This window comes from Limanda limanda, chromosome 3 (assembly GCF_963576545.1).
Source record: "Limanda limanda chromosome 3, fLimLim1.1, whole genome shotgun sequence".
NCBI lineage: Eukaryota > Metazoa > Chordata > Actinopteri > Pleuronectiformes > Pleuronectidae > Limanda > Limanda limanda.
In genome coordinates this window covers 9,837,978-9,862,789 of record NC_083638.1, presented here as the reverse complement: position 1 = coordinate 9,862,789, position 24,812 = coordinate 9,837,978, and the positions used below count along the sequence as shown (strand labels likewise).

General features: G+C 45.0%; 1 protein-coding gene across 2 annotated transcripts; it reads left to right on the top strand.

Moving 5' to 3' along the window:
- Window positions 1-1,141: 1,141 nt before the first annotated feature.
- Window positions 1,142-24,478, top strand: fn1b (fibronectin 1b). 2 transcript variants are annotated; one of them, XM_061068944.1, is made up of 46 exons: window positions 1,142-1,463; window positions 2,002-2,127; window positions 2,460-2,597; window positions 2,840-2,971; window positions 3,291-3,428; window positions 3,514-3,660; window positions 3,771-3,959; window positions 4,058-4,240; window positions 4,879-5,055; window positions 5,542-5,697; window positions 6,187-6,315; window positions 6,413-6,556; window positions 8,605-8,726; window positions 9,447-9,615; window positions 9,708-9,884; window positions 10,083-10,211; window positions 10,327-10,416; window positions 10,503-10,697; window positions 11,526-11,804; window positions 11,893-12,156; window positions 12,245-12,339; window positions 12,598-12,766; window positions 12,901-12,987; window positions 13,199-13,390; window positions 14,614-14,892; window positions 15,055-15,246; window positions 15,376-15,465; window positions 16,444-16,710; window positions 16,822-16,938; window positions 17,032-17,193; window positions 17,288-17,443; window positions 17,546-17,662; window positions 18,844-19,113; window positions 19,215-19,402; window positions 19,483-19,570; window positions 19,669-19,848; window positions 19,941-20,030; window positions 20,432-20,620; window positions 20,764-20,853; window positions 21,280-21,725; window positions 21,841-21,979; window positions 22,228-22,389; window positions 22,694-22,819; window positions 22,905-23,011; window positions 23,127-23,222; window positions 23,742-24,478. In XM_061068944.1, the coding sequence occupies exons 1-46, from the start codon at window positions 1,319-1,321 to the stop codon at window positions 23,817-23,819; spliced, it is 7,401 nt and encodes a 2,466-aa protein (XP_060924927.1). In that variant the 5' UTR covers window positions 1,142-1,318; the 3' UTR covers window positions 23,820-24,478. The 2 variants fall into 2 exon arrangements, with proteins under 2 accessions (XP_060924927.1, XP_060924926.1); XM_061068943.1 differs by lacking the exon at window positions 14,614-14,892.
- Window positions 24,479-24,812: the final 334 nt, after the last annotated feature.

The window sequence follows — 24,812 nt, the reverse complement described above, 5'->3', positions numbered from 1 at the left end:
TTTTGCTCTGCCCGACATCCAGAGGTCATGCAGACTTAATGTGAATTACAGATGTAAGAGCACAGTCGTTTTTCTCTGTAACACACACACACACACACACACACACACACACACACACACACACACACACACACACACACACACACACACACACTCACACACACACACACACACACACACACAAACACACACAAAGAAAAACACTGTGATGGATGTAGAACAGGTGGAGGGGAAAGAACCAGACTATGTGTGGGTGGGTGTGCTCACTTTCACATAAAACCCTTAAACAGACATTACTATTCGACATGGTATAAAAATAATTAGACTCAGGAAACATTGGCTGGTAAACAATGACTCAAGAAGAAAAATGAGGATCGTGTTTGGTTTCTCAGCGTGAACAGAGAATCTCCTGCTTGTTCTGGCTGGAAGCAGAACAGACTGTTTGGAATTTGGAGTTTTCTTTATCTGTCGATGAGCTGCTGTTTTCAGCCCCTGGAGGATTTTGCTCAGGATGGAGCAAAGTACACAGACTGGAATAGAGCAAATTAGTTTTAAAAAAAAAGCTATTCTGTCCCTAGATTCAGTATATTATCATATTTTACTCCTGAAAGTATCGAGACACGATCCCTGATGCTGCTATAAATCCCTGTGGGCCACCGTTTCTTATATTTGGGGATAAATAACATAGAGCAGAAATTTAACTAATTATGTGCAGGAGAATAAAGTGTATTTAATAGTTGCTTTGAATATTTGTGCATTCTGAACCAGAAGAGGATCATTGTTCTCTAAGACAGAAACAGTTTGACACCCTCTGGTTCAGTGTGTGTGTTATTTGGAAAATTTTAGTTTGCATTATTACAATTAGAAGTCTCTTATTGTTGTATTTTCTTGCATTGAATTGTGCTGTATCATTCTCCATTTTGATTGCAGGCCCCTGACCCTGTTTGGTATCATAAGCTCTGATCTCTGAAGCTCCTCCATCCTCAAGAGTTTTTTTTTCTTGTCCTGTGGCTTTTTTTCTCCTCATCCTGAAAGTGAAGTTTCCAGAGTTGTTCCCACTCGGGCGGGTCACCCCAGCTCCGGTTAGGACCCTCCCCTCCCTCGGTGTCTACGGGTATATAAGCAACGCGCTCCCGTCTCCTCGGTCTAGTGCACCGGCTGCGAGGCGGCACATCCACACGCCAGTCCGAGCAGCAACGGGGAGCAGACAACAAGGGACAATCTCTCCGAGCAAAACTCTGCTTCTGCACCCGCTTCTCATTGTGAACTTGTCTTCATCACTACTCTTCACCTCTAATTCCTTCTCTTAACCCTCAAAATGACTGGTGGCCCCCTGACCGGGCTGCTGGTTGCGCTGTGCGTAAGCAGCGCAGTCCAAACTTCGCCAAAGACGCAGCAGCGGAGACAGACGGGACAGTACCAGGTGTATCCTGAGCTCCGGGACGCAGCAGCTCTCACTCCAGGTGGGTGCAAGGGCTTCCATTGCCTTTTCAAAATGGAAAATCAATTCTTCTGAATGCGTAAAAAGGTCAAAGATGTTTTTTTATCTCTGCGTAATTGTGCTTTCTGGTGCGTAAATGTACCAAGTTTACAGTAAATGACACCATGGAAAACGTCTCCTTCTGCTTTGTTTTTTCTCTCTTCTTATATTTTCAAATCAGAATAAATGATTTCATGATCTAATTGTTTAATAGTTCTCACTCTGAACTTATTGAGCAAAGTGTTTTTATAGAACTTTGAAATATCCAGGAATGAACTGATTTGATTGTACACATGTTGGACTTTACTTTGAAAAAACCTCTAAATCTCTGCATAAAATGGTAATTTTTTTAAAATCTCTGTGTTATTGTGCTTTCTGGTGCGTAAATGTTCACAGTTCACAGTAAATGACACCAATGGACCACGGTCTCATTTTGGTTTGTCTTGTATTCTAATATTTTCAAATCAGAATAAATGATTTCCTGATCTAATTGTTTGATATTTCTGTCGCCTGGTGTCCAGTCGGCTGTGAGGAAAACGGTCGCTCCTACAGATTGAACGAGCAGTGGGAGAAGCCCTACCTCGGCAGTATACTGGTCTGCACCTGTGGAGGAGCCGCAGGCATCAAATGCAAATCTAAACCCGAAGGTCAGTGAGAGTCCCACCTGTTTCACACCCGGAGAAATGTCTCATCGGGCCATTTCTTCTCAGGCTCACTTTGGTTTGGATCAGCTGCCTCCCTCGGTGCAGGTCGAGGGGAGCTGTTGTTCCAATGACACCAAGCAGAGTAAAAACACTGTATAGGCTCTCACACCATGACTAAAACAACAGGACTGAGTTACTTGAGAAAACACATATGGGAGCACTTTTAGATTTCCAGTTGATCCATCACCAGTGCGTCTTTAAGAGAGAAAACACTCACAGCAGGTAGGACAATAACAGCCTGTTGACTTTCTGGAGTTTTCCTGTGTTTGTCTCAGCGGTGGACTCCTGTTACGACAAGTACAATGACCGGACATACCGGGTGGGAGAAACCTACGAGAGACCAAAGGACAGCATGATGTGGGACTGTACCTGTATTGGTTCTGGTCGGGGCAAGATCAGCTGCACCATCGCAAGTGAGTGCAACAATATATTTGTATGCATTCTCAGTAATTGTGCATTTAGGTTGGTTTAACTTCAAATTTAATTGGATTTAAATGTAAGAAAAAAATGGATTGGTGTAGAAACAGTTTACTTCAATTACATAGGTAGAAAATCCAGAAGTACCTGAATGTTGGGTGTGTTAAAGAGTGTGTGGTTATCAAGGCCTTAAATCAAAGCTAAAATGGACCCAACTTCCAATCTGTGTAATTTTCAGATCGTTGCCATGAAGGTGGCAACTCTTACAAAATCGGGGACACCTGGCAGAGGCCTCACGAGTCCGCTGACTACATGCTGGAGTGTGTGTGTCTGGGCAACGGCAAAGGAGAGTGGACCTGCAAACCTGTGGGTGAGTAACTCCACCGATTCACAGATTTAAACCTGAACTCTGGATTGCAGATCAAGGGGACACACACACAAACACACAAACACACACACACACACACACACACACTTACAGCAGGGTAATTTCTCAGAAGTGTGACTATGTTTGGTACCATTCTAAAGCAAACAGGGTGTGTTTGTGCGAGCACCCATCTTACGCCACAGCTATTGATTTCCCCCCTGGTTTATTTCTCATGCAAAGGCTCGGAGGACAAGATCCTTGTGATAAAACTGCAGACACATTCAAATGAAGGTTTATGCTGTGTTTTTATTTACCTGTGCAGCTGAGCGTTGCTATGACAACAGCGCCGCATCATCCTACGTGGTGGGGGAGACCTGGGAGAAACCGTACCAAGGCTGGATGATGCTGGACTGCACGTGTCTGGGAGAGGGGAATGGACGCATCACATGCACCTCCAGGAGTAAGAGCAGGATAAACACACGCACAGACACACACATGCTTTTTCATACTTAAGCGGCAGAGGTTGACCGTTCTTCTGCCACTAGATCGCTGCAACGACCAGGACCCCAAGAGGTCGTACCGCATCGGAGACACCTGGACGAAGACAGGCACAAGTGGACAACCCCTTCAGTGCCTGTGCTTAGGAAACGGCCGTGGAGAGTGGAAGTGTGAAGGACACAACGAGGGCCGAAGTGAGATTTAAAATCTTAACTCTCCTTCAAGTTCAGTTTAGCTCAAAGTGCTCACTAAATGGAAAAAGCTTTCCCTTACATTCATCTTTCTCTCAATCTGCATTGTACAGCCACAGGTTCTCTTCTTTTGACCCCCACCCATGCCGTGCTCCAGAAGCGTGTGGACCCCCCCATGGAGGGAACCTGCAGCACGGACTCCGGAGCCACCTACTACGATGGGCAGCACTGGATCAGAAACCAGGGCAGCCAGCAGATGCAATGCACCTGTCAGGGCAACGGGGTCAGCTGTCAGGAATGGGGTGAGCGCAGGAGGGAAGGACGAGAAGCCGGGGGTCACAGTTTCCTTTTGTTCAAACCCAAAAATCTAACCCCTCTCTTCCCTCCCTTTCCTGTGCAGAGACCAAAAACCAAGCGTATGGTGGGAACTCGAACGGCCAGCCGTGTGAGTTCCCCTTCGTCTTCAACAGGAAGACTTACTACTCCTGCACCTCGGACGGACGCCCGGACGGGCAGCTCTGGTGCTCCACATCCTCAGACTACGACAAAGACCAGCAATACTCCTTCTGTACTGAGAGGAATGGTGAGATGGGAACTTTGGCGTCACGGTTTTACTGGTTTTGTTGTTGTATTGTGTTGATGTGGGACCTCATCCAAGAGCAATGGCTGTTACCGTCCACCACCAATATAAAGGTGTCACCATTTCACTCTTAGTTTTAATGGATGTCTTTGCTCCCTTTGTGGGATTCATGGATACTTTTCATGTTTGTTCTGAAAATGTCCAAACTTAAAGAAGAAGAATATCGGCGCAAACATTTGAAAATCTTTCATAAATCACATCCCACCAAACTCAAAAAAAAAAAGCAATGACATGGTAGGACTGTGGCTCAGGAGTTAGAGCGGGTTGACCACAATCTATAAGGTCGGTGGTTTGATCCCCGGCTTTGGGCGTGACACTGAACCCAAATTGCCATGACGGCTGTGTGAGTGAGTGAGTGTCCACATACTGTATTCATGTGTTAATGGCTAACCTGTACTGTAAAGCACTTAGAATATTCATCAATCCTAGAAAAGCACGATATACACTACACAGGACATTTGAGTATTTACCATGTACAGACTAATTCCCTATAAACAGACTACTTACCATAGTAGAATTGTACGTGTTGGTAACCATGTCAGAGATGAACAATAACAGCTGTGTTTCCGTCTTGATTCCAGTCATTGTGGCAACACGAGGCGGCAACTCCAACGGCGCCCTGTGCCACTTCCCCTTCCTCTACAGCGGCCGCAACTACACCGACTGCACGGCCGACGGGCGGCGTGATGGCATGAGGTGGTGCGGCACCACCTACGACTACGACGCAGAGCAGCACTTTGGATTCTGCCCCATGGCCGGTGAGTGTGCACCCCCACTCAATTCACTTCAACAACCTGACGTCCAATTAAAGAACCCGATGGAGGATTAAGATGCTTTTGTTCGATTTTTGGTTTGGTTGAAATGTGAAAGTCCTGGAGAAAGTTGATGGGTTCAGAAATGTACAAACGTTTTACTGACATAGTTTAAATACTTTGTCTTTAAAGGGCATTACGCTAAATGCTTTGGTGCTTATCTTGATCTCATCGATGATAATGATGCTGGTTCTTTGGGTCACATGTGGACAATTTGGGACTAAATAACTCACTTTTAGAAGAGAGAACGTTCATGGTCATGGGAGAGTGATGCCTCCATCAAGGCTGTAGCATAACACACAGAACCACGGCACTGAGCTCAAGTGGAGAATTCACACGCACGCACACATGCACAAAAGAAACCCAGAAAGTAGACAAAGCAGTCAACAATTCCTTGTTTTGATTTCCTCTGCCTGTCTCTTCTTCATGTAGCCCACGAGGAGGTTTGTACCACCAACGATGGAGTGATGCACCGTGTCGGGGACAAGTGGGACAAACCCCACGACGTCATGGGTCACATGATGGAGTGCACGTGCCTGGGGAGCGGCCGTGGGGAGTGGAGCTGCGTGGCTCACTCACAGCTGCAAGGTCAGAGAGCCAACTCCAACCAAACCGTGTGCAGGTCCAGTGTGTAAGGTTTAGGTGAAAGGGATCTATCGGCAGAAAACGTATATAAAATAGCTTTAGGGGCGTTTTTACGAGTGTGTTTCATCTAAATTGTACAGATTATAATTTTCTTTACCCTAGATTAGGCAATTTATATATAACAATGTTTTATTTGCATCACGAGCTAGCCCTCTCTACGTAGGCCGCCATGTTTTTTTTTACAGTAGCCCAAACTGGACAAACTAAACACCCTTTGAGTTTTTATACCAACTGAAGCCCACCACAGGTTCTCCTTCATGTTTGGAAGGGGAGGGGGAGCTGAGGGGTGATAAACTGCAATATGCAACTTCACCACAAGATGTCACTAAATTCTACACACTGAATCTTTAAGTCTTAGCAACAGAAGTCACACGATCTGACATTAGGTCATGACATGCGTATTCTTGTCTCCCTCCTCTCTTGTACGTGCAGATCAGTGCATCGTTGACGGCCTCAACTATGAAGTCAACCAGGAGTTCTCCAAACGCCACGACGAGGGCTACATGATGAACTGCACCTGCCACGGCCAGGGACGTGGACGCTGGAAGTGTGACGCAGTCGGTGCGTTCAAGGCTCTTTGCAGCTAAGAATTACTGCCCCCCCCATTCTCTGTTCCGTGCTAACCATCTCCTCTGTCGTCTTGTGTTCTCAACAACAGATCAGTGTCAGGAGCCGGAAACCAGAGCGTTCCATCAGATCGGAGAGACTTGGGACAAAGTCATCCATGGCGCCCACTACCGCTGTTATTGCAATGGCAACGGGATCGGAGAGTTGAGATGTGAACCCCAGCAGCCGTACCATGGTGAGAAAAACAATCCTCCCAACATCATCACTTCAAAGCTGCTCAGAGGGCAGAGTCGGTGTGGTCGGCATTTGAATATAACGACAATGCAAAGTCACATGAGCCACATTACGTTGGTTTTTCACTTAAATAAACACACAGCGAAAATCAAGTCTGAACACACAGACACGAATTTTACGACACATTTTTTTTTAGATTGAGCTCAATGTACACGTTTACTTTTATATTTCTGATGCCATTCATCTTCATGGATCTACTTAAATCACACCAAAAAAAACGCTTCTTATATATTTTAGAAAGTCGTCTTGTTGTTTTCTTTACTATCATGTTGTCACAACGAGAACTGAGAATGACTCATATGACTTTTCATGGTGCGACTGTGTTTAAGATGTAATATGTAACACAAAAATGTCTTTAAACAATCTATTTTATTTATTATATTATATTGACTTTGGCACTTAACACACTGCCGATCAGCTAAACAGTCGATTGCTCAACTTCTTATTTTTCGTTGCTGTTTTCTGCCTAACATGAATAAAACTTGAATACATGACCTCATTCATGAACCTGATTTGTGCCCAAGTCGCGTCAGGTAGATTTTCATCTGCAATGGTGGCTGGCTATACTACATTTAAACAAATACAAATGTTAAGATTTTATTTAAATCTCCACATTGTTTTCTAGTTTGATCCAGTTGTGAAAATCCGACACGTGATGTACTTGAGATAACTCCGGCTGGTCCGAGGCTCAATCATGACACGACATGATGACGCAGCATTTATCACCAGCAGTCGTCATGACCGAATAAGGAGAATTATTTTAATGGGAAGACAAGTCTGGCTTTTTTTTAATTTCCCAGCTGATTCTGAGCTGTTAGAGCTTTCTTTACTTATTTAACTTTCTGACATCCACCTCCCTCTCGCCCAACACCTCCCGTCACGCGTCACCGAAATGAAAAGCTCACTTCATGTCAGCGGGTGTCGGGGGTTTTCTTTTGCGAGTGTTGTTTGTGTTGACCTGCTGAGGGGAATGGGATGCTGGGCTTATTTTTTTTGGGGGGGGGGGGGGGGGGGGTTAAGCCTTTAAAAACACTTCCTGGCTCCAGTAACTCACCGCTGGTTGGGTAAACGTTGCTTAACGTGATACTTTGCTCCCGAATCAAACATTGACCTGAAAAGTGACAGTTGCAACATTTATCTCACAGCGATCTGACGCAGAGGAGTGTGTGTCGGTGTGTGTGTGTGTCGGTGTGTCGGTGTGTCGGTGTGTGTCGGTGTGTGTGTGCAGAGGGGGGGCGGCGAGGGCAAAGCAGGCAAATGCAACAGTTGATTAGCTTCATCCACATCAACTGCAGTTCTTTTACATGACCTATGTACAGGGGACTGCAATTAGACCTGGTTGGAAACCCCCTGAATGAGGCCTCATGTCAAGTGTCATGATTTTAGAGTTTGGATGAAGACTAGTTTAAATGTGTATGAGATGTGGATTGTGGAGGGAGTTTGAACTTAAACTGTTTTACTGGGACCTTTGCTTATAGGTATCAATTGAAGATTCGATGTTAGAGATGTGCCAGTTCCACTTTTTCCATTCCTCAAACCGATTCTGTATCGGTATCTGAACGTGTCTATTTCATTTCATCTGTTTCTTGGGGTTGGGGGGGGATTGGTTCCTTTAGCCCAATGGCCCTAAAGTCCCCTGAAATGCTCCTGTGAGGAAAACAGTGTGTTGCTGTATGTTTGTGTATATGTGTGTGTGTTCTTGAGGGTGCGGAGGATAGATAATCCGTGATGAATATAGAACCCAGGTGTCATGTCAGCGTGTAAGATGTCGGTGGTTGTTTGAGCTAGTTTAGCACCGTCTGGTGATTTGGTTCATTCCCAAAACAATGAATCCATCAAACAGAGCCTCACCAGAAAGAGAAGCCAACTTCCACCCACACCATCTCCTGCACGTAACACGGCTATAAAATATCCCTCTGACAAAGTGTGATTCTTCTCTCTCCTGATGTCCTCCTTGACCTTTCCTTTTTTTCTTGTTGTCTGACTCAGACGGCCACAGACCCGTCCAGGTGATCATCACCGAGGCCGGAAAGCAGCCAGACTCCCATCCCATCCAGTGGAACGCCCCCTCATCTGTTCACATCACCCAGTACATCCTCAAATGGAGAATTGTGAGTCCCTCTTTCGGTTTATAACACAGGTTAGAAATTAGTTTTGATAATTAAAATCAACTCTCTCTTCTAAGAGTTAAGGAAAATATCCCCCCCTTCTCCGAGAGGTTTTTTTATTTTCTCACATGTCTTTTTCCTCTGAAGACTTCAAAGTCGAGCAGATTTCCTCTGAAGGGGTTTGTGTATTTTGGACGGCAAAGTCACTCAAGGTCGTCATCCGGCACTCCTGCTGAGAAAGTCTAAGAAAGTTTTCCAACTGAATGCAAACCCAGTCGAAATACTTCCAAAGCAGGATGTGGCGGTAAACAAGTCGGAGCCAGTGTGCTGCCAAAATATACAAACCACCGTTCCTCCATTCTCTGAAGAAATGAATGATTCCAATAAATCCCCAAATTATTTAACTTTATAATAAATGAATAAATGAAATGAATAAATGTGCTGTCAAAAAAGTGAATTACTAATTATTTTAAAAAACATATCATTTAGTTGTCATGTTGATTTATAATTTAATTGTAGATGTTATATTTGTTTACTCATTCTTGTTTACTCTATGTTCAATTAAAAACTGAAGTTCATCATTCACTCTTGAGCTTTGAATCATCAGTTGAAATAAAAAACGTCAGCTTTCAATCACATCACATGAACTTCATCAGCACTTGTCTTATATGTCGGTAAAACTTCATTTCAAACTTCTAAATACAATCTTTTATTTCCCGGTAGAAAAATGCACGAGCGCCCTGGAGGGAGGTCAACATCCCCGGCCACCTCAACTCCTACACCATCGGTGGGCTGCGTCCCGGCATCACGTACGAGGGTCAGCTGATCAGCATCCTGCGGTACGGACGCCGCGAGGTCACACGCTTCGATTTCACCACCACCCACGGCTCCTGTGAGTAGACCTGAGCGTCAACATTCTCCCTCTGTGCCACACATGTAGACAAACCTTCTTATGAATGCTACGCCCCCTGTTGTCTGTTACAGTGGAGACGTCCGAGGGAGAGACGACACAGCTCCCTGCGGAGGTGGACACCTCAGAGTCGGTGACGGAGATCACCTCCAACAGCTTCGTGGTGTCCTGGACGTCGGCCTCTTCGACCATCTCTGGCTTCAGGGTGGAGTACGAGCTCAGTGAAGAGGGAGCGAAGCCCAAAGTCCTCGGTGAGCTGTAATAAAGTCACATAGAAATGATTCAATTGATTAATTGAATAGTTTCTCTGTTGTGGTTTTGACTGGTGAAGAGGGACTAGAAATGTTAAAGAACAGCTACTGTCGAACTAAAATAACACTTAAAAGATGCTTTACCTCAAATGGCTTTACTGGTTTGTGCGTTAACTCAGTTTTGATCTGCTTCTCCAGATGTTCCGCGCTCGGCCACCTCTGTCAACATCGCTGATCTGCTGCCAGGACGCAGGTACAACGTCAACGTCTTCGAGCTTCCGAACCAGGGTCAGCCCAAGCTCATCCTGACCACGTCTCAGACCACAGGTACCAGACGTCCTCTCTGCACCGCTGTCACCACGAACCTCGGCTCAGGATCCTGCACATGTTGTAGTTTTTTTGCAGAAGAATATAGAAGTCCATGGTTTGCATTTCTCTGCAGCTCCGGATGCACCCGCCCGGCATTCTGTGGATGAGGTGGCAGAGGGCTCCATCCGAATCAGCTGGTCCAAACCTCAGGCTCCAATCACTGGTAAACACAAACCTTCTGTGTGTGAATATGCAAATTAAAGTCGGGGTTTGGATTTAGAGATGTAACCGAGTATGTGTGCCCGCCAGGTTACCGTGTGGTGTACACGCCGTCACTGGAAGGCAGCAGCACGGAGCTGAACCTGCCGGACTCGGAGACTTCAGTGACCCTGGTTGACCTTCGCCCCGGCCATCTGTACAACATCAGCATCTACGCCGTGGAGGAGAATCAGGAGAGCGAGCCTGTGTTTGTACAGGTCAACACGGCTGGATCTCCTCTGCCTGGTAAACATTGAGAAATGAATTAAAGTGCATCAGAAAATATGTTGGAATCAAATACATGGAAGGTTATCCTGGTCTTTAGAGTGTAGGTTTTCCTTTAAGGTCATTCTTTGGACGTCAGTGAAAGCTGAGCAGATTAACTCACAGATTTATACCCACAGCTGCTGATTCCTTATAGGGCCGGGGAGCTTTAGAAACGGCTTTTCAGTGTTTGGGGAAGACTGAGCGTGTCAAAACACCGGCTCGTCAAAACATGCTGTGACAGCTAAAGCTATACCAGCGTAATTTATTTTCCAGGACTCCTTCTGTTGACTCAGGGGCCGAATGTGGCCTCTGAGTGACCTCTCTTACAATTCATGGTGGGCGCAGAATCACACACCTGTTCAGACATAGAAGACACGCAAGAGCTCACAAAGTCCATAAATCCACACGTTATCTGAAATGAGATTTCCCTAGCTGGAGTTTTCCTCCTGGTACCTGGCCCAGCTGTTTTATTACACTGGTAAAAACAAATCCAGATGCTATAGAAACTGGCAGTGGTTTTTTTTGGAACATCTGGTTTGACCTTTCTCTTATATTTCCTGCTTTATCTGAGGCGACAGTATATGATACATTTAAGCCTCCTATTGCTCTATATTATGTATAAAGATAGATTGTTGGACATTTTAATTAATCTTGTACAGTTCATTTAGAGTTAGAATATACTCAAACATTCAGTTTTTGGATCCTTGGCAGCCTGATGAGTTCTCCCTGTCTGTGTGAGGTCAAAAACTCCAATGGGTCCTTTCCAGTCTGAACTCTGTCACTCAGTCGATCACTGTCTGTCCACAGAGGACGTCCCGGCGCCCACAGACCTGCAGTTCTACGAGATTTCAGACGTGAAGATCACCATAACCTGGACCGGTCCACCCAGCGAGGTGTCTGGTTACAGGGTGATCTTCTCCCCCGTGGGCCCTGATGGCTCCGACACGAGACCCCTGCAGCTGCCCATCTCCCCCAACGCATACGCTGACATCACCCACCTGCAGCCGGGCAAACTCTACCGCTTCTACATCTACGCCATCAGTGGCGGAGTGGAAAGCGAGCCACTCGTTGGACAAACCTCCACCAGTAGGTGTCACCGTACACAAATTAAAGGGACAAAGGGAGATTTTGCCAACTTGTGGCTCACGTGTTTTAAATTTTCAAACCCCTTCAGAACCTGATTCTCCGACCAACGTTCAGTTCACTGACGTCGGGAGTGACAATGCGATCGTCACCTGGGAGGCGCCCCGTGCCATCGTCACCGGCTACCGTCTCTTCCTGAGCATCGAGGGCTCCACCCCCATCGAGAAGAGGATCCCGGGCCGGGCCACTCGATTCCCGCTGAGGAATCTGCGGCCAGACACCCAGTACACTGCCCTTCTGCACTCTGAGCTGGACAAGCAGCTCAGTGAGGGCGTCACCACGTACTTTACTACCGGTCAGTGTCAAGAGAAACAGAACATCAGCAGAAAGTGGAGTAATTTGTGCAATTAATCATTTTCCTCCCATTTTGTTTTTCCACCCAGCCCCCGAGATAGGAAATGCTCCACCTTTCAGCACAGAGGTCACTGACGCCTCTATCATCATCACCTGGATACCTGTCAGCAGGTTCAGCTACAAGGTACAAACCTGCCTCAGATCATCAGAGTTCTAAAGAATTGTTCAACATCTAGAGAAATGAAAAAAGCAAATCTGCTCTTTTTAATATTTTAATACTGTAAATTTGTAAAATCAAATCCCCCCAATAATCTCACATAAGTGTTGTGTTCACAGCTTGATGCTCTGCCCCCAACTTGGCCCAAATTTTTTCCTTTTAAATCCATTAACGCTAATATCAGTTTATTTTCAACTTTTCTAATTCTTGCCTCCTCCTCTCCAGCTGTCGGTGCTGCCCAGCCAGGAAGGAGAGTCTCCCAAAGAACAGACCTCTGGCTCTGGGCGTATTTTTATCCCGGATCTGATTTCTGGAAATCAGTACACCTACAGCGTTCAGCCCATCTACAACGGACGCGACCGTGGAAACCCCATCACCCGCAACGTTGTCACTTGTGCGTATCTAACTCACTGAGAAAAAAAATCTTCTTCTAAACAAGAGTTGTGCGACTGTTCCTGACCACTCGGCAGAAGTTTGTGGCAGAAGTGAGTGTTGTCGCGAGTTTCTCATGCTTTTCTGTCCTTGCAGCCTTGTCTCCTCCCACTGACCTCAGAGTGGAGTCCAACCCGAACACAGGAGCTCTCACTGTCCACTGGGTCGCCTCCAAAGCACCAGGTAAATATTGACTGTGCTCGCCACACGCTGGCAGCCCATTGGATCACGGCAAGTCTAGACCTTGGCCTTCAAATGGTTTCTCTTTTTTTCTTTTATGCACCAGGACAAATGGCTCTTCCCAGTATTTCTTTTCCATTTCTCACAGTGACTCAACCTCGTGACGTTATGTTCTGTCTCATCCATATTTGTCCCGTATCCGCCCACTTTGCAGGCCTCACAGGCTACAGGGTGACCAGCACGCCGACCAACGGCCAGCGAGGAAACTCTCTGGAGGAGATCGCCCGAGCCGATCAGACCTCGTTCATCCTGGAGAACTTTGATCTGGGGGTGGAGTACAACATCAGCGTCTTCTCCACAAAGGGAAATTCGGAAAGTGTGCCCGTGTCCACTATTGTCACCCCAGGTAGGAGCCTTCATTCACAGGCATCAAACACACAACTGTGTCCACATAAAGACAAGTGTCTGTGTGAAAGACAGAGACGAGTTTGCCATTAAAGGTTGTGTCCAAGTTAAACCAGAGCCAACAGATTTCGAGAATGTCTTAATAATACAAGAATAAAAAAATAAAGAAATAAATAAAAAAGTCTGAATATATTGAGAATAAAGATAAAAACTTTGAATCTCAGGTAGACCAACATTAACTTCACAGTCGACCACTACCAAACATTTCCTCCCCCACTAAAGAGGAAACTATCTCCAAGTCTGTCTGGTTCTTTATTCACAACAGACTCAGTTTCTTTTAGTCTTTTTAAAGTTCTGATACTATCGTAATGTGGTTATGAGTATAACAAAGTATTTTGTTATATGTGAAACTTATACTAAAATTTAACTCAACGCATTGCTCCACCTTCCTCATTTTTAAGCACCAGACAGGCAGATCTTTTCAAATCCCAAATGACCCATTGACTAAACCTCTGACCGTATTATCATAATATTTACTTTTCCCCTTCATAATAATACGACTCTATTCTTGTAATATTATGACTTTAATCTCGTAAGATTACAACATTATTCTTGAAATCTTAGATTTTTCCCCCTTTAAATGTCTGGCATAGATTTAATTCCTCTTCAAAAACACGCACCTATCAACCAGTTACACATTCTCACCCAATCTGACGTCCAGCTCTTTAAACTTCTTTGGTTTCCACTGTAACGTGAGGAAAAATATCTTACGGGAAAATCCTGTCAAGTTTAGTTTTTGATGAAAACAGCTCCTGCTGCTGGAAATGACGTTTAAGCTACAAAACTAAAAACAATGAGCTAAAAGACGATAAAAAGTCCAGTCGGCTCACACAGCTTTAATTATCATTAGCAACTACTAACATGATCATTGGCTGCCATGCATGGAGATCATATTCATTAATTGGGATGGTGAATAATTATTTGTTTGCATGACCAGAATGGTAGAATTAATTGAATATGTTTATGTGACTATAATTCCTAATGTCTGTTGACTGAAGTAGTTTGTCATCATCTATCGAGCATGACCTCTGTCACACTCTGACCTCTGACTGCTTCTTGGGAATGAAATGAATGATATCGATTTAATCAGTGTAATTATTGTGGCTGTTGAATCTGTGTCTGTGTAATTCTGCCTGCGCTTCACCACTGGCCTAACCCTTTCAGAAATCCCCAAACCGAGTCACATTGACTTTGTCGACATAACTGACACCACCCTTGGCCTTCGCTGGATCCCGCCCAACTATACTTCCATTACTGGTTACCGGATAATGGTAGTGACGTCAGGCGAGAGCTTGCCAATTTTTCAAGATATGGTGGAAGCATCTGCCGGTTATTACACGATTCGGGGTTTGGAGCCCGGCGTGGACTATGACATCAGTATCGTCACGGTTACGGAGGAGGGGGAAAGCGAGCCGACCACACACACAAAGCAAACACAAGCTGGTGATTTGACTCTTTCACTCTGTGAGTGGGTTTTAGTTTAGAGAGAACTGATGCAGTCACACTAACAGCCCTTTTCTGAATGTGCAACATGCTGCAGTCACATTTATCACAGTCTCTGTCGTTCCTGCGTTCGCTGTAACTCCCCCCCCCTTGTTCTTGCAGCCATCCCAGCTCCCACCAACCTGCAGTTTGGAGGAGTGGGTCCCGATCACATCAGGGTGACCTGGACCGTCCCACACGTGGCCACACCGAGCGACATCTCTCGGTTTGTCATCCGCTACCACCCCGTGACCACAGATGATGACATTAAGGAGGTGAATGTGGGCGGAGCCACCAACACCTTCCTGCTGCAGAGTAAGACAACATGAGAAATGTGTTTTTTAAAGGGATCGATGTCTTGGAAAGGTCAAAAATAGTTGTATTTCTTTGCATTGCTCAATATCAAGTTGTTCGTGCTGGATAATAATCGTCTCTTCCTGTCAGACCTGCTGCCCAACACGGATTACAGCATCAGTGTGGTGTGTGTGTACGGAGAACGAGAGAGTCAACCAGCCACAGGAACTCAGAGGACAAGTGAGTCTGACAGCGGCTTATCACAGTGGCTGCTGCAAGTTTACTCCACATTTTAAATAGAAGTTCATCAAGACAAAAATCAAGATGTTACATTTAAAAATTAAAAAAAAAAATGTAAACATATTTATTGGTTTTATATAGTTTTATACATTAACATTAATTTACATACATACAAGAACCTTCCCCAACCTAAACATATGGCAGCATAAATAGAAATAAATAATACAAAAGTCACAGAAATTGCTAAGATATGATTACAACATAAATTCAAGTACAAAAAATTACAATGAAAATACTAATTTAGTTTAAACTAAATTAAAACAAAATTAAATATATATATAAGTAAAATAAAATACAGTCACTAACAAGAAACAGAGCACAGCACACATTCCTCACACCAGATTAGTCACTTCACATTTCCAATGCCTCTTCAATGTCACCATTCTTAACAAAGTCCAAAAACATCTCCCAGATACTGTAAAATTGCGAAGCTTTCTTCCTAACTACATATGTTAACTTCTCAAGAGCCAAACTCGACGTTAAGTTTTTTAACCAGTGGCTTAGAGAGGGGCAACGAACATTCCTCCACGTCAGAGCGATTGAGCGCCTGGCCTGTAGAAGACACAGGTCAACCATTTTTCTTTCTCTATTAGACAGAGAACAATTGTCTGGATAGATGCTTAATATACATAGCTTAGGATTTAGAGGTACTGGAGAAGAGGTAATTTGAGGGATATATTGTAACACCGAGCTCCAAAATTTTTAATCTCATTAAACTCTTTTATTTTTAATATATCAAGACAGAGGCTGAATCTGAAATCTGAAAATCACCATTGAGAAAACCTTGTAAATACGATTCTTCTGCTGTTTTTTAAAATGGAGTGTGTATATATGCTTTGCTTCATATCAACAACCCACAGATTTTCTTATCTTCATAATAACACATTTTCCTAAATCTCTTGATTCCTTCCCCTCCAGCTCTGGACTCCCCCACTGGCTTGGACTTCTCTGAAATCCAGACCAACTCCTTCACCGTTCACTGGCTCGCTCCAACCGCCGCCATCACCGGCTACCGCGTCCGCCACCAGCAGACGAGCGGCGGGCGCACCAAGGACGAGAGGCTTCCCCCGACCAGGAACCGCTTCACCCTGACTGGACTGACCCCAGAGACGGAGTACCAGATATATGTGTATGCTGTCAACAACAACCAGGAGAGTCAGCCTCTAACTGGCACACAGGCCACCAGTGAGTCTCCATACTGGTTTCTACCACCACCTCTTCTGTCAATGACTCTAAACAGCTGAATCGTGATTTTGACTTTTGCACTTTTTTCCTACCTCTTCTATTTCTTTTCAGTCTCTGATGCTCCCACTGATCTGGAGGTAACATCCTCCACCCCCAGCACCATCACCATCCGCTGGGACGCCCCCTCTGTCCCAGTGAGGAACTACCGGATCACCTATGCAGGGACAAGTCAGTACTTGGGATTTGATTCATAGTTTTCCTCAAAGACCTCATCCACATTCTGATTTTAACACTGGAACCTTCACCTCTTTCCGTTTCTAGGTGGCGAGACTCCTCAAGATTTCATCATCCCGGGCACTCAGACCACCGCCACCATCACCGGTCTCAACCCTGGTTCCGATTACACCATCACAGTCTACGCTGTGAGTGGACGAGGGGACAGCCCCGCCTCCGCCACGCCGGTCCACATCACACACAAGACCGGTACAGCAACCTGGACAACCACTGCTCCTACATAACGTACTGTTGAGGGTTTAAACTAAATCTAAAGGCTGAAATGTGTTCATCTCTCCTTCAGATATCGAGGCTCCCACTGGCATGAAAGTAACCGATGTGAGCGACAACGCCATCACGGTGCGCTGGTCTGCTGTTCTTGGGCCAATCACAGGCTACAGGGTCACCAGCGTGCCAAGGAACGGGCTGGGGCCCTCCTACTCTGAGGTGGTGGCTCCTGGTAAAAACAACAACTGTTCTGAACCAGACTGACACCTTTTAAAAGAAAACATAACTAGAGCATCCTGTCCTCACTGGTTTCTTTCCTGCTCTTCTGTTATAGATCAGACACAGATAACATTCACAGGTCTGATGCCCACTGCGGATTACTTGGTTAGTGTCTACACCCTGGGCAGCGATGGACAGCCCTCGGCCCCGGCGGAGGCGAACATCGAAACCGGTTAGTTTGACTCAATTCAGTCCAAGACCGGCTTCATTTCAGAGACTGTTTTGACGTAACATTTTTTATTCAGTGTGTGGTAATAACTATTATGGGGGTTAAACTATTTCCGAAATAAGGCAAATACAATTAGGCAGTTCAAATGAAAATAAGAAAGTTTGGCTGTTCGTAGGGCTCAAAAAGATTTAAAGGAGACATTTTATGAAAATTCCACTTTTGTAGTGAATCTACACGTTAATTTGGGTATCTGGCATGTCTACCGACCCAAAAACTCTGGAAAAAAACAACTCCCGCGATTTGTTATGGTTCCTTTTAGTCAGAAACGATACGCTTGAGTGTGTCCAATCAAAACAGGTCAATCTGAGGAGGGCTGTTTTAGACAGGGTGAAAAGGGTGCCGTTTTAAATGATCCCTGTGGTGTTTTGACCAAAATATGTAACAGACATTTCATTAAGACCCCAAGGAACCATATCAACTTGTGGTAAATGGGCATAATATGTCTCCTTTAAATTTAAAATTATTTTTATAAAACCTCTTCATTTAAAACCCAGCCACTTGCTTTAACCCCTTATTGCCTGAATAAATTTGCAATTATCTAAAAAAAATAGTGTCTTTGGCTGTCATACAGATGCTTAATAAAGTTGAGATAGTTAATTTCAAAATAGCATATACAATAGATATAAAATGTAGGTATGAGGCAAATTAGCGACATTAGGCATAATGGGGCATAACCGTAATTTAACACATTTTCCAGTCTCTGGTATGTAGATTATTATATTGATGCTGCTTTTGCTTGAAATTGAATAACAACATATGTTTCTGTACAATTATTGCTGTTCCATCATCACAGTATTTCCAATTCAGCTTAATACCTCAAAATAACGTTGCTGCACAGTACCAAGGGGCTAGTATGTATTCTCCACTCCGACCACTAGATGGCGGCAGAGTGCTTCGAATACCTTCATGGTATGTGTGGTATTTGGACCATCAGGCATTAGTGGGATAAGAATGGGGTTTGAGGCGACATTCACGACATTCGTCTACAAGGGGTTAATGGTTCAGTGTGTAAGATTTAGGTGAAGGGATCCATCTTTAAAGATCTATTCACAGCGTCAGAGATGAATCTGTTCTTTAAATTAAACAACCGCTTAGAACTGAAATGACTCCCTCCCTTCCCGCAGCTATGGATCGTCCCAAGGACCTGACCTTCTCCGACATCGACTCCACCTCCATGCGCATCACTTGGGACAGCCCGGACGGCACGGTGACATCCTACCGCGTGGTGTACTCCAGCCCAGAGGAGGCCGACCGGGAGCTGCGTCCTGCACCCAGAGGTGACCAGAACACTGTGGTGCTGAGAGGCCTCCGCCCCGGGACCGAGTACACGGTGACAGTCTACGCCCTCCATGGCCGCACCCCCAGCACGCCCTTAGTGGGAACTCAGGCCACAGGTAGAAACACAAACTGTAGAAAACAGAAAACACGTTCATGACTTAGTTTATTTGTTCCCTGACTTCAAATCTTAAATGTGTGTTTTTGCCTTTGCTCTCAGTGATCCCTGCTCCGAGCACCCTGCTGATCTCAGAGGTCGGGCCCTCGACCTTCACTGTGTCGTGGCGAGCGCCCACTGCTCGCCTGACCGGCTACCGTGTGGTCGTCATCCCCAAGAACATCAACAGCCCGACCAAGGAGCTGAATGTTGCTCCAGACACCACGCGTGTTCTCGTACCCGGGCTCATGGTAAACACCTGTCCTGTTTCTTTACACAGATTCATAGTCAGTCAGGGAGTTAACATCAGCTGTGTTTCTCTGTATCCTAGGTGGCAACCACGTACCAGATACAGGTCTACGCTCTGAAGAACTCCGTTTCCAGCAGACCACTGGAGGGAGAGACCACCACACTGGAAGGTCACTGGCTGCACCATAAAGGACAAACATCTCCTGTTATCGCCAATTATTATCCAGTGCTCTGTTTCATGTCGGTTTTCCTCTCCTCCTCTTCGCAGACGTGAGTCCTCCTCGCCGCGTGCGTATCTCTGATGTGAAGGACTCCTCCTTCACCCTGAACTGGCGCACCAAGATCGAAACCATCACCGGTTTCCTGATCGATGCCACGCCCGCCGGTGGCTCGCGCCCAACCATCACCAGGACCATCCCAGCAGAGACACACACCTACACACTCACAGGTACAACACCAAGTCCTGCTTAACAAACCTTTAACAAGTTGTGAAGTTGTGTTGTTTTTTTTACAGTGTATGTTTTGTTTTCTCCCCCTAAGGTCTGCAGCCCGGCACCATGTACAGTGTAAATCTGTACACCCTGAATGGCAACACAAGGAGTGCTCCGTTTACACTCATGATTCAAACAGGTACTACACACATCTATCCATCCATCTATAATTGGCTGATACAACCCATTAACAGTCATATTCAGCTTCATGTTTGTCGATATGAAAAACTTTTATTTTACAGAATAAACAATGCAGAGAAACTTGTGTATTTATTTGAATAGGTTACGTAAAAAAAAAATTTGTTTTTATTTCCAAGCTCCTAGTATTTAGTTGTTTTCTTTTTATTCATAGTTATTCAGAATAAACTTTACATTTTACTTTTTGTCTTATATCATCATGTGCCCCCAACAGCCCATAATAATCTTGAGTTTAGATGCAGCCACAGTAAGAGCAGCATTTACCAGATATGGACTGGTTGCGTAATAATAACCCTGCAGCGTTCAAACAGATGACCCGGTGTTCTGTATTTCTCTTCCCAGCTCAACCTGTGGTCCAGGCTCCCACCAACGTTCAGTTCACATCTTTGACCCCCACCTCCATCTCCTTCACCTGGCAGCCGCCTGCCACGCAGATCACAGGATACTACGTCACCTACGAGGAGTCCGGCAGAGCGCCACGCGAGCTGCTCCCTCAACCCCACGCCGGGCAAAACTACGCCACCATCTCTGGTATGTGCTCGTAAACAACATGTTGTCTATTAAAAGCTGCTTCATGTAGGTTCCACTGGTTATGATCATTCTCTCACATGTCAACACGAGTCAAATGCATCATCCTAATGGTTCCACTAAGGGATATTTGTTCCTCTCGTCAGGCCTGAGACCAGCCACAGAGTACACCATCAAGATCATTGCCATCCAGAACACACTGAGGAGCACGCCTCTGGTGGGCAGAATCAGGACTCGTGAGTATTATCACACTTCCTCTCTGTACTGTGACACATGTAATGGTAAAGGAAATTAATTTAACTGATGTAGCAAAGGAATCCAATTCAAATCAGGTAAGAGTAAACTGTAAAAATGGAAAGGGCTTGACAGGCAGCTTCAATCTGATCAGAGGCTTTGAGATAAACTGTGCAGTCAAACAGCCTCAGGCTCCTAAAATAATAATATATTTAATATCGTATTTTGAATGCCTCCAGAAACGTCATTCAAAATATCTCCTGTGTGTTTGCAATACTTATGTAATTATGCCACAGAATCCCAGTAATGCTGCATATCTATCACCCCCTGCTGGCAGAGATATGTAACAGCAGCTCTGCTTTACAAACCCCCCCTCACCCACCTCGTTCTAACCTGCTCGCTTCCCTAACCCCTTCTCTCCCGCCCAGAACCAGACTCCCTGCTTCCCCTGCCTCTGCCCCACACCCCCGGAAGTGGTGACAAGCTGGATGTGCCAGAACCTCACTTGGACAATAGGGTCAATATAGTGGGCCCCAATGGCCAGGATGGGCTTGGCGATCACAACCAGCGTGTGGAGTACACAGAGTATAACAACCATGGAGACAACAGGTTTAATGGGAACGGTGGCCAACCACAGTTTCCCTATGGGCAAGTGCGTGAGCCCCTGGTCTTTGTGCCCATCCCTGATGCAGAGGGCCGCCGGTTGCCCATCCTGAAGCTGAACGTGCCCGTCGGCGCCACGTTCGGTAACGAGACGGGGGTGCCACAGGAGGCCCAAACTCAGACCACCATCTCCTGGAAGCCTTACAGCCAGAGCGACGCCTACCTGGTGTCCTGCAATCCTCTCACACACTTAAATGAGAAGATGTTCACGGTAAGAGACGAGGGTCTTAGTTTCCAGGTTCAGGTCCAGTGATATTCATCAGTTATATTACATGAAAACTCGTATTTCATGTGATTTAACCTCCTCGCTGTCTCTGCCTGTCCAGGTCCGTCTGCCAGACTCAGCCACCACTGCCACCCTGATCGGACTCACGCCTGGAGCCAACTACAACGTGCTGGTGGAGGCTCTGATGGGGGCGCTCAAACACAAGGTTCTGGAGCAGGTTGTCACTGCTGGAAACACAAGTAAGAGACCTACAGCTACTGCTGAGTGTAAAGTAATCAAAGCAACTCCTGCTAATTAAGGTGGGACTCCAGCGTGTAGAAAAAAGTTGGCCATTAACTCCACAAGGCCCAACAGGCACCTTATGAAACCAAATTTTAATTCACTAGATCTGGAGCTGCTCAAAACTGCACAGACTCATCAATCATCCATATCATACACGCCGGATGTTTCATCAAGAACCATACATTTGCTCTTCTTCATATTCCAGTCCCAGAAGGAGTGCCCTCTACTGGGGATTCATGTTATGATGCCTTTACTGCCACCCACCATGATGTCGGCGGCGAGTGGGAGCGGATGTCCGAGACCGGCTTCAAGCTGTGGTGCAAGTGCCTGGGTCTGGGAAGTGGCCACTTCAGATGTGATTCATCCAGTAAGTGATGAGAGACTTCATTTTTCAGAACAGATTTGTTATTTGCATGGAAATCCATTTCTGCCACTTTTTAAAAAAAATCCTTCATGTCATTGTAATAAGAAACTCAATATTTGAATTGTTTGAAATAACAAAAATTGATTTTGTTTTTGATTGAATTTTATCTCCAAATAACTCACTGACTCAATTGAAAATTTTATATCTCAGTTTTTATTTAATTTTGTTTTTTTCTTGCACTGACAGATAGGGCTTCCATGACTTGGGATTATTGTTCTCTTATTATTATGATTCTCTCTCTGAATAGAGTGGTGCCATGACAACGGCGTCAACCATCGCATTGGAGAGAAGTGGGACCGCCGCGCAGAGAACGGTCACCTGATGAGCTGCACTTGTCTGGGAAACGGCAAAGGAGAGTTCAAGTGTGAACCACGTAAGTCCTCTCATCCAACCGAATGCTCTACGACCGTCTCAGAGATGGTGCATGTGAATTTCAACGTGTGCGTCTTCCATCACAGATGAATCCACGTGCTACGATGACGGGAAAGCGTACCAGGTGGGCCACCAGTGGCAGAAGGAGTACCTGGGCGCCATCTGTACCTGCACATGCTTTGGAGGTCAACAGGTACAACACAGCAGCCTCACTCTTTCGGTTCTGGTGTTCAGTGCGACGCGTTTTATGTTGTGACTTAAATGAAACGTGTAGATACATGAGGCTGGAGCATGTTTTGTCTCATCAGGGCTGGAGGTGTGAGAACTGCCGCAGACCAGGTGCTGATATCGATGTCAGCCTGCTGCAGCCTGTGAGATATGGAGACAACAACCTGAACAGAGTGGTCAGTTGAATTCATTGAAAAGTATTTAAAGAGATGTAGCATTAATATTCATAATTGAAACAAACCCCCTTATGTGTGGTTTTCACTCTTCTGTGACTTCTGGGGCAAACGTCTAACAAAGTTTGTTGTTTCCTTCCAACGTTCACTGCTTTTTACTGCGGAACGTGAATAAAACTTTAAATTATCGAACGTGATTCATTTTCATTCACAATGGTGGTGAGTTAACTCCCATGATGCCACACTGCACAAAGACATTGTCCCCAATCGGCCGAAGTTACAAATTGTACGTTTAACTATCACAATTTCTGTTTAACATAATTATATGAACCTCAGTAGACTGTATTTGCAAGAGCATCAAATAAATGACACTTTTCAAACCTATTTTGGCTCTTCAAATTAAAATATCAACACACTTATTAGACATTGGGTGAAAATAAAGTGACTTGGACTGATCAGATCTAATGAGAATACAGGTTTGTACCTTGACCTTTGATCTTACCTTCTTTAATCTTCCTGCAGAACATTCATTGCCCCATCGAGTGCCTCCGACCCGAGCTGCTGGCAGACGCACAGGCTCCTCCAAATCCCCGGGAATAAAAGGATCAGTCGTCCGACCTCTGCTTTGCTCCCTCACCGTCCATTCGCTGCACTGTCTCACCCTGTAGAAGCCATGCTGTCTGTGACCCGAACCAACTGCCTGATCACTTTCTGACACGTTTAGCCAAAGATGTTACACCAGCTCGTTGCCTGATCCCATCATTATCTTTTATCATCATTACCAAAGACTTTAAATTCATGCTCTGATGGAAAATGCAGATTCTTGACAGACAATAATTCTTCCAGGGAAGTCATTTCGGGCTTGTCAGCGATTATATTTATATTCTTGTGAAACTGACATTTGTTCCCCCGTTTAAAAGTTCAGAAACATTCCCTCATGGAAAGAGCAGAACCTGTCAGAAAGTAAGCACTGTTAAAGAATGTCGATGTAGTGTTGTCCATGAAAATGTGCTTCTCTTTTCCTGTAGCCCCTCTTCTGTCCCCTAGGGGTCGCACTGTGTGTGATTGACACTTTCTTAAACCCCCAATATCTTTGTACTAATTTATCCCTTTAATCTCAACGCGTGAATGTGTGAACTGGGATGTGAGAAGTTGAACTGTTCTATTTTTGTACTTTGTTGTCAGTGCCAAAGTTGTTTCTATCTTTGACAGAAAGAAGTCCCTTGTTTTAATAAAGCTGGAGAAATCCTGAAACCTAACCTCAGTGTAGTTTGTTTTATGTAAATTAGAGAAATATCAAGATATCAAAGGAACTAGTTCACTAACATGATTGTAAAGTTTCATGAAAAAATCCAAAGATTTTTTGAATACAGATAAAAGAACAGAAATACTGATCACTACAATGCAGGGGATAAAAAAATGTTTGGGTTCACACAAAGATGGAAAAACGTATTTACACTTCCATAAACTGAAGTATTGAGCAATAATTAATTTTGACAAATCCCAAAAATTGACTTTTTAATCCCTGGAGACAATGAAGTTCCCTGGAGACCTCGAAATATCACTGAAATCCATCAAAAAGTTGATATATTT

Coding starts and splice junctions, on each gene's coding strand:
- fn1b (XM_061068944.1), top strand. CDS start 1,319: ATGACTGGTGGCCCCCTGACCGGGCTGCTGGTTGCGCTGTGCGTAAGC. Junction 2,128..2,459: donor ATGCAAATCTAAACCCGAAG/GTCAGTGAGAGT, acceptor TGTTTGTCTCAG/CGGTGGACTCCTGTTACGAC. Junction 14,893..15,054: donor CACAAAGCAAACACAAGCTG/GTGATTTGACTC, acceptor TTGTTCTTGCAG/CCATCCCAGCTCCCACCAAC.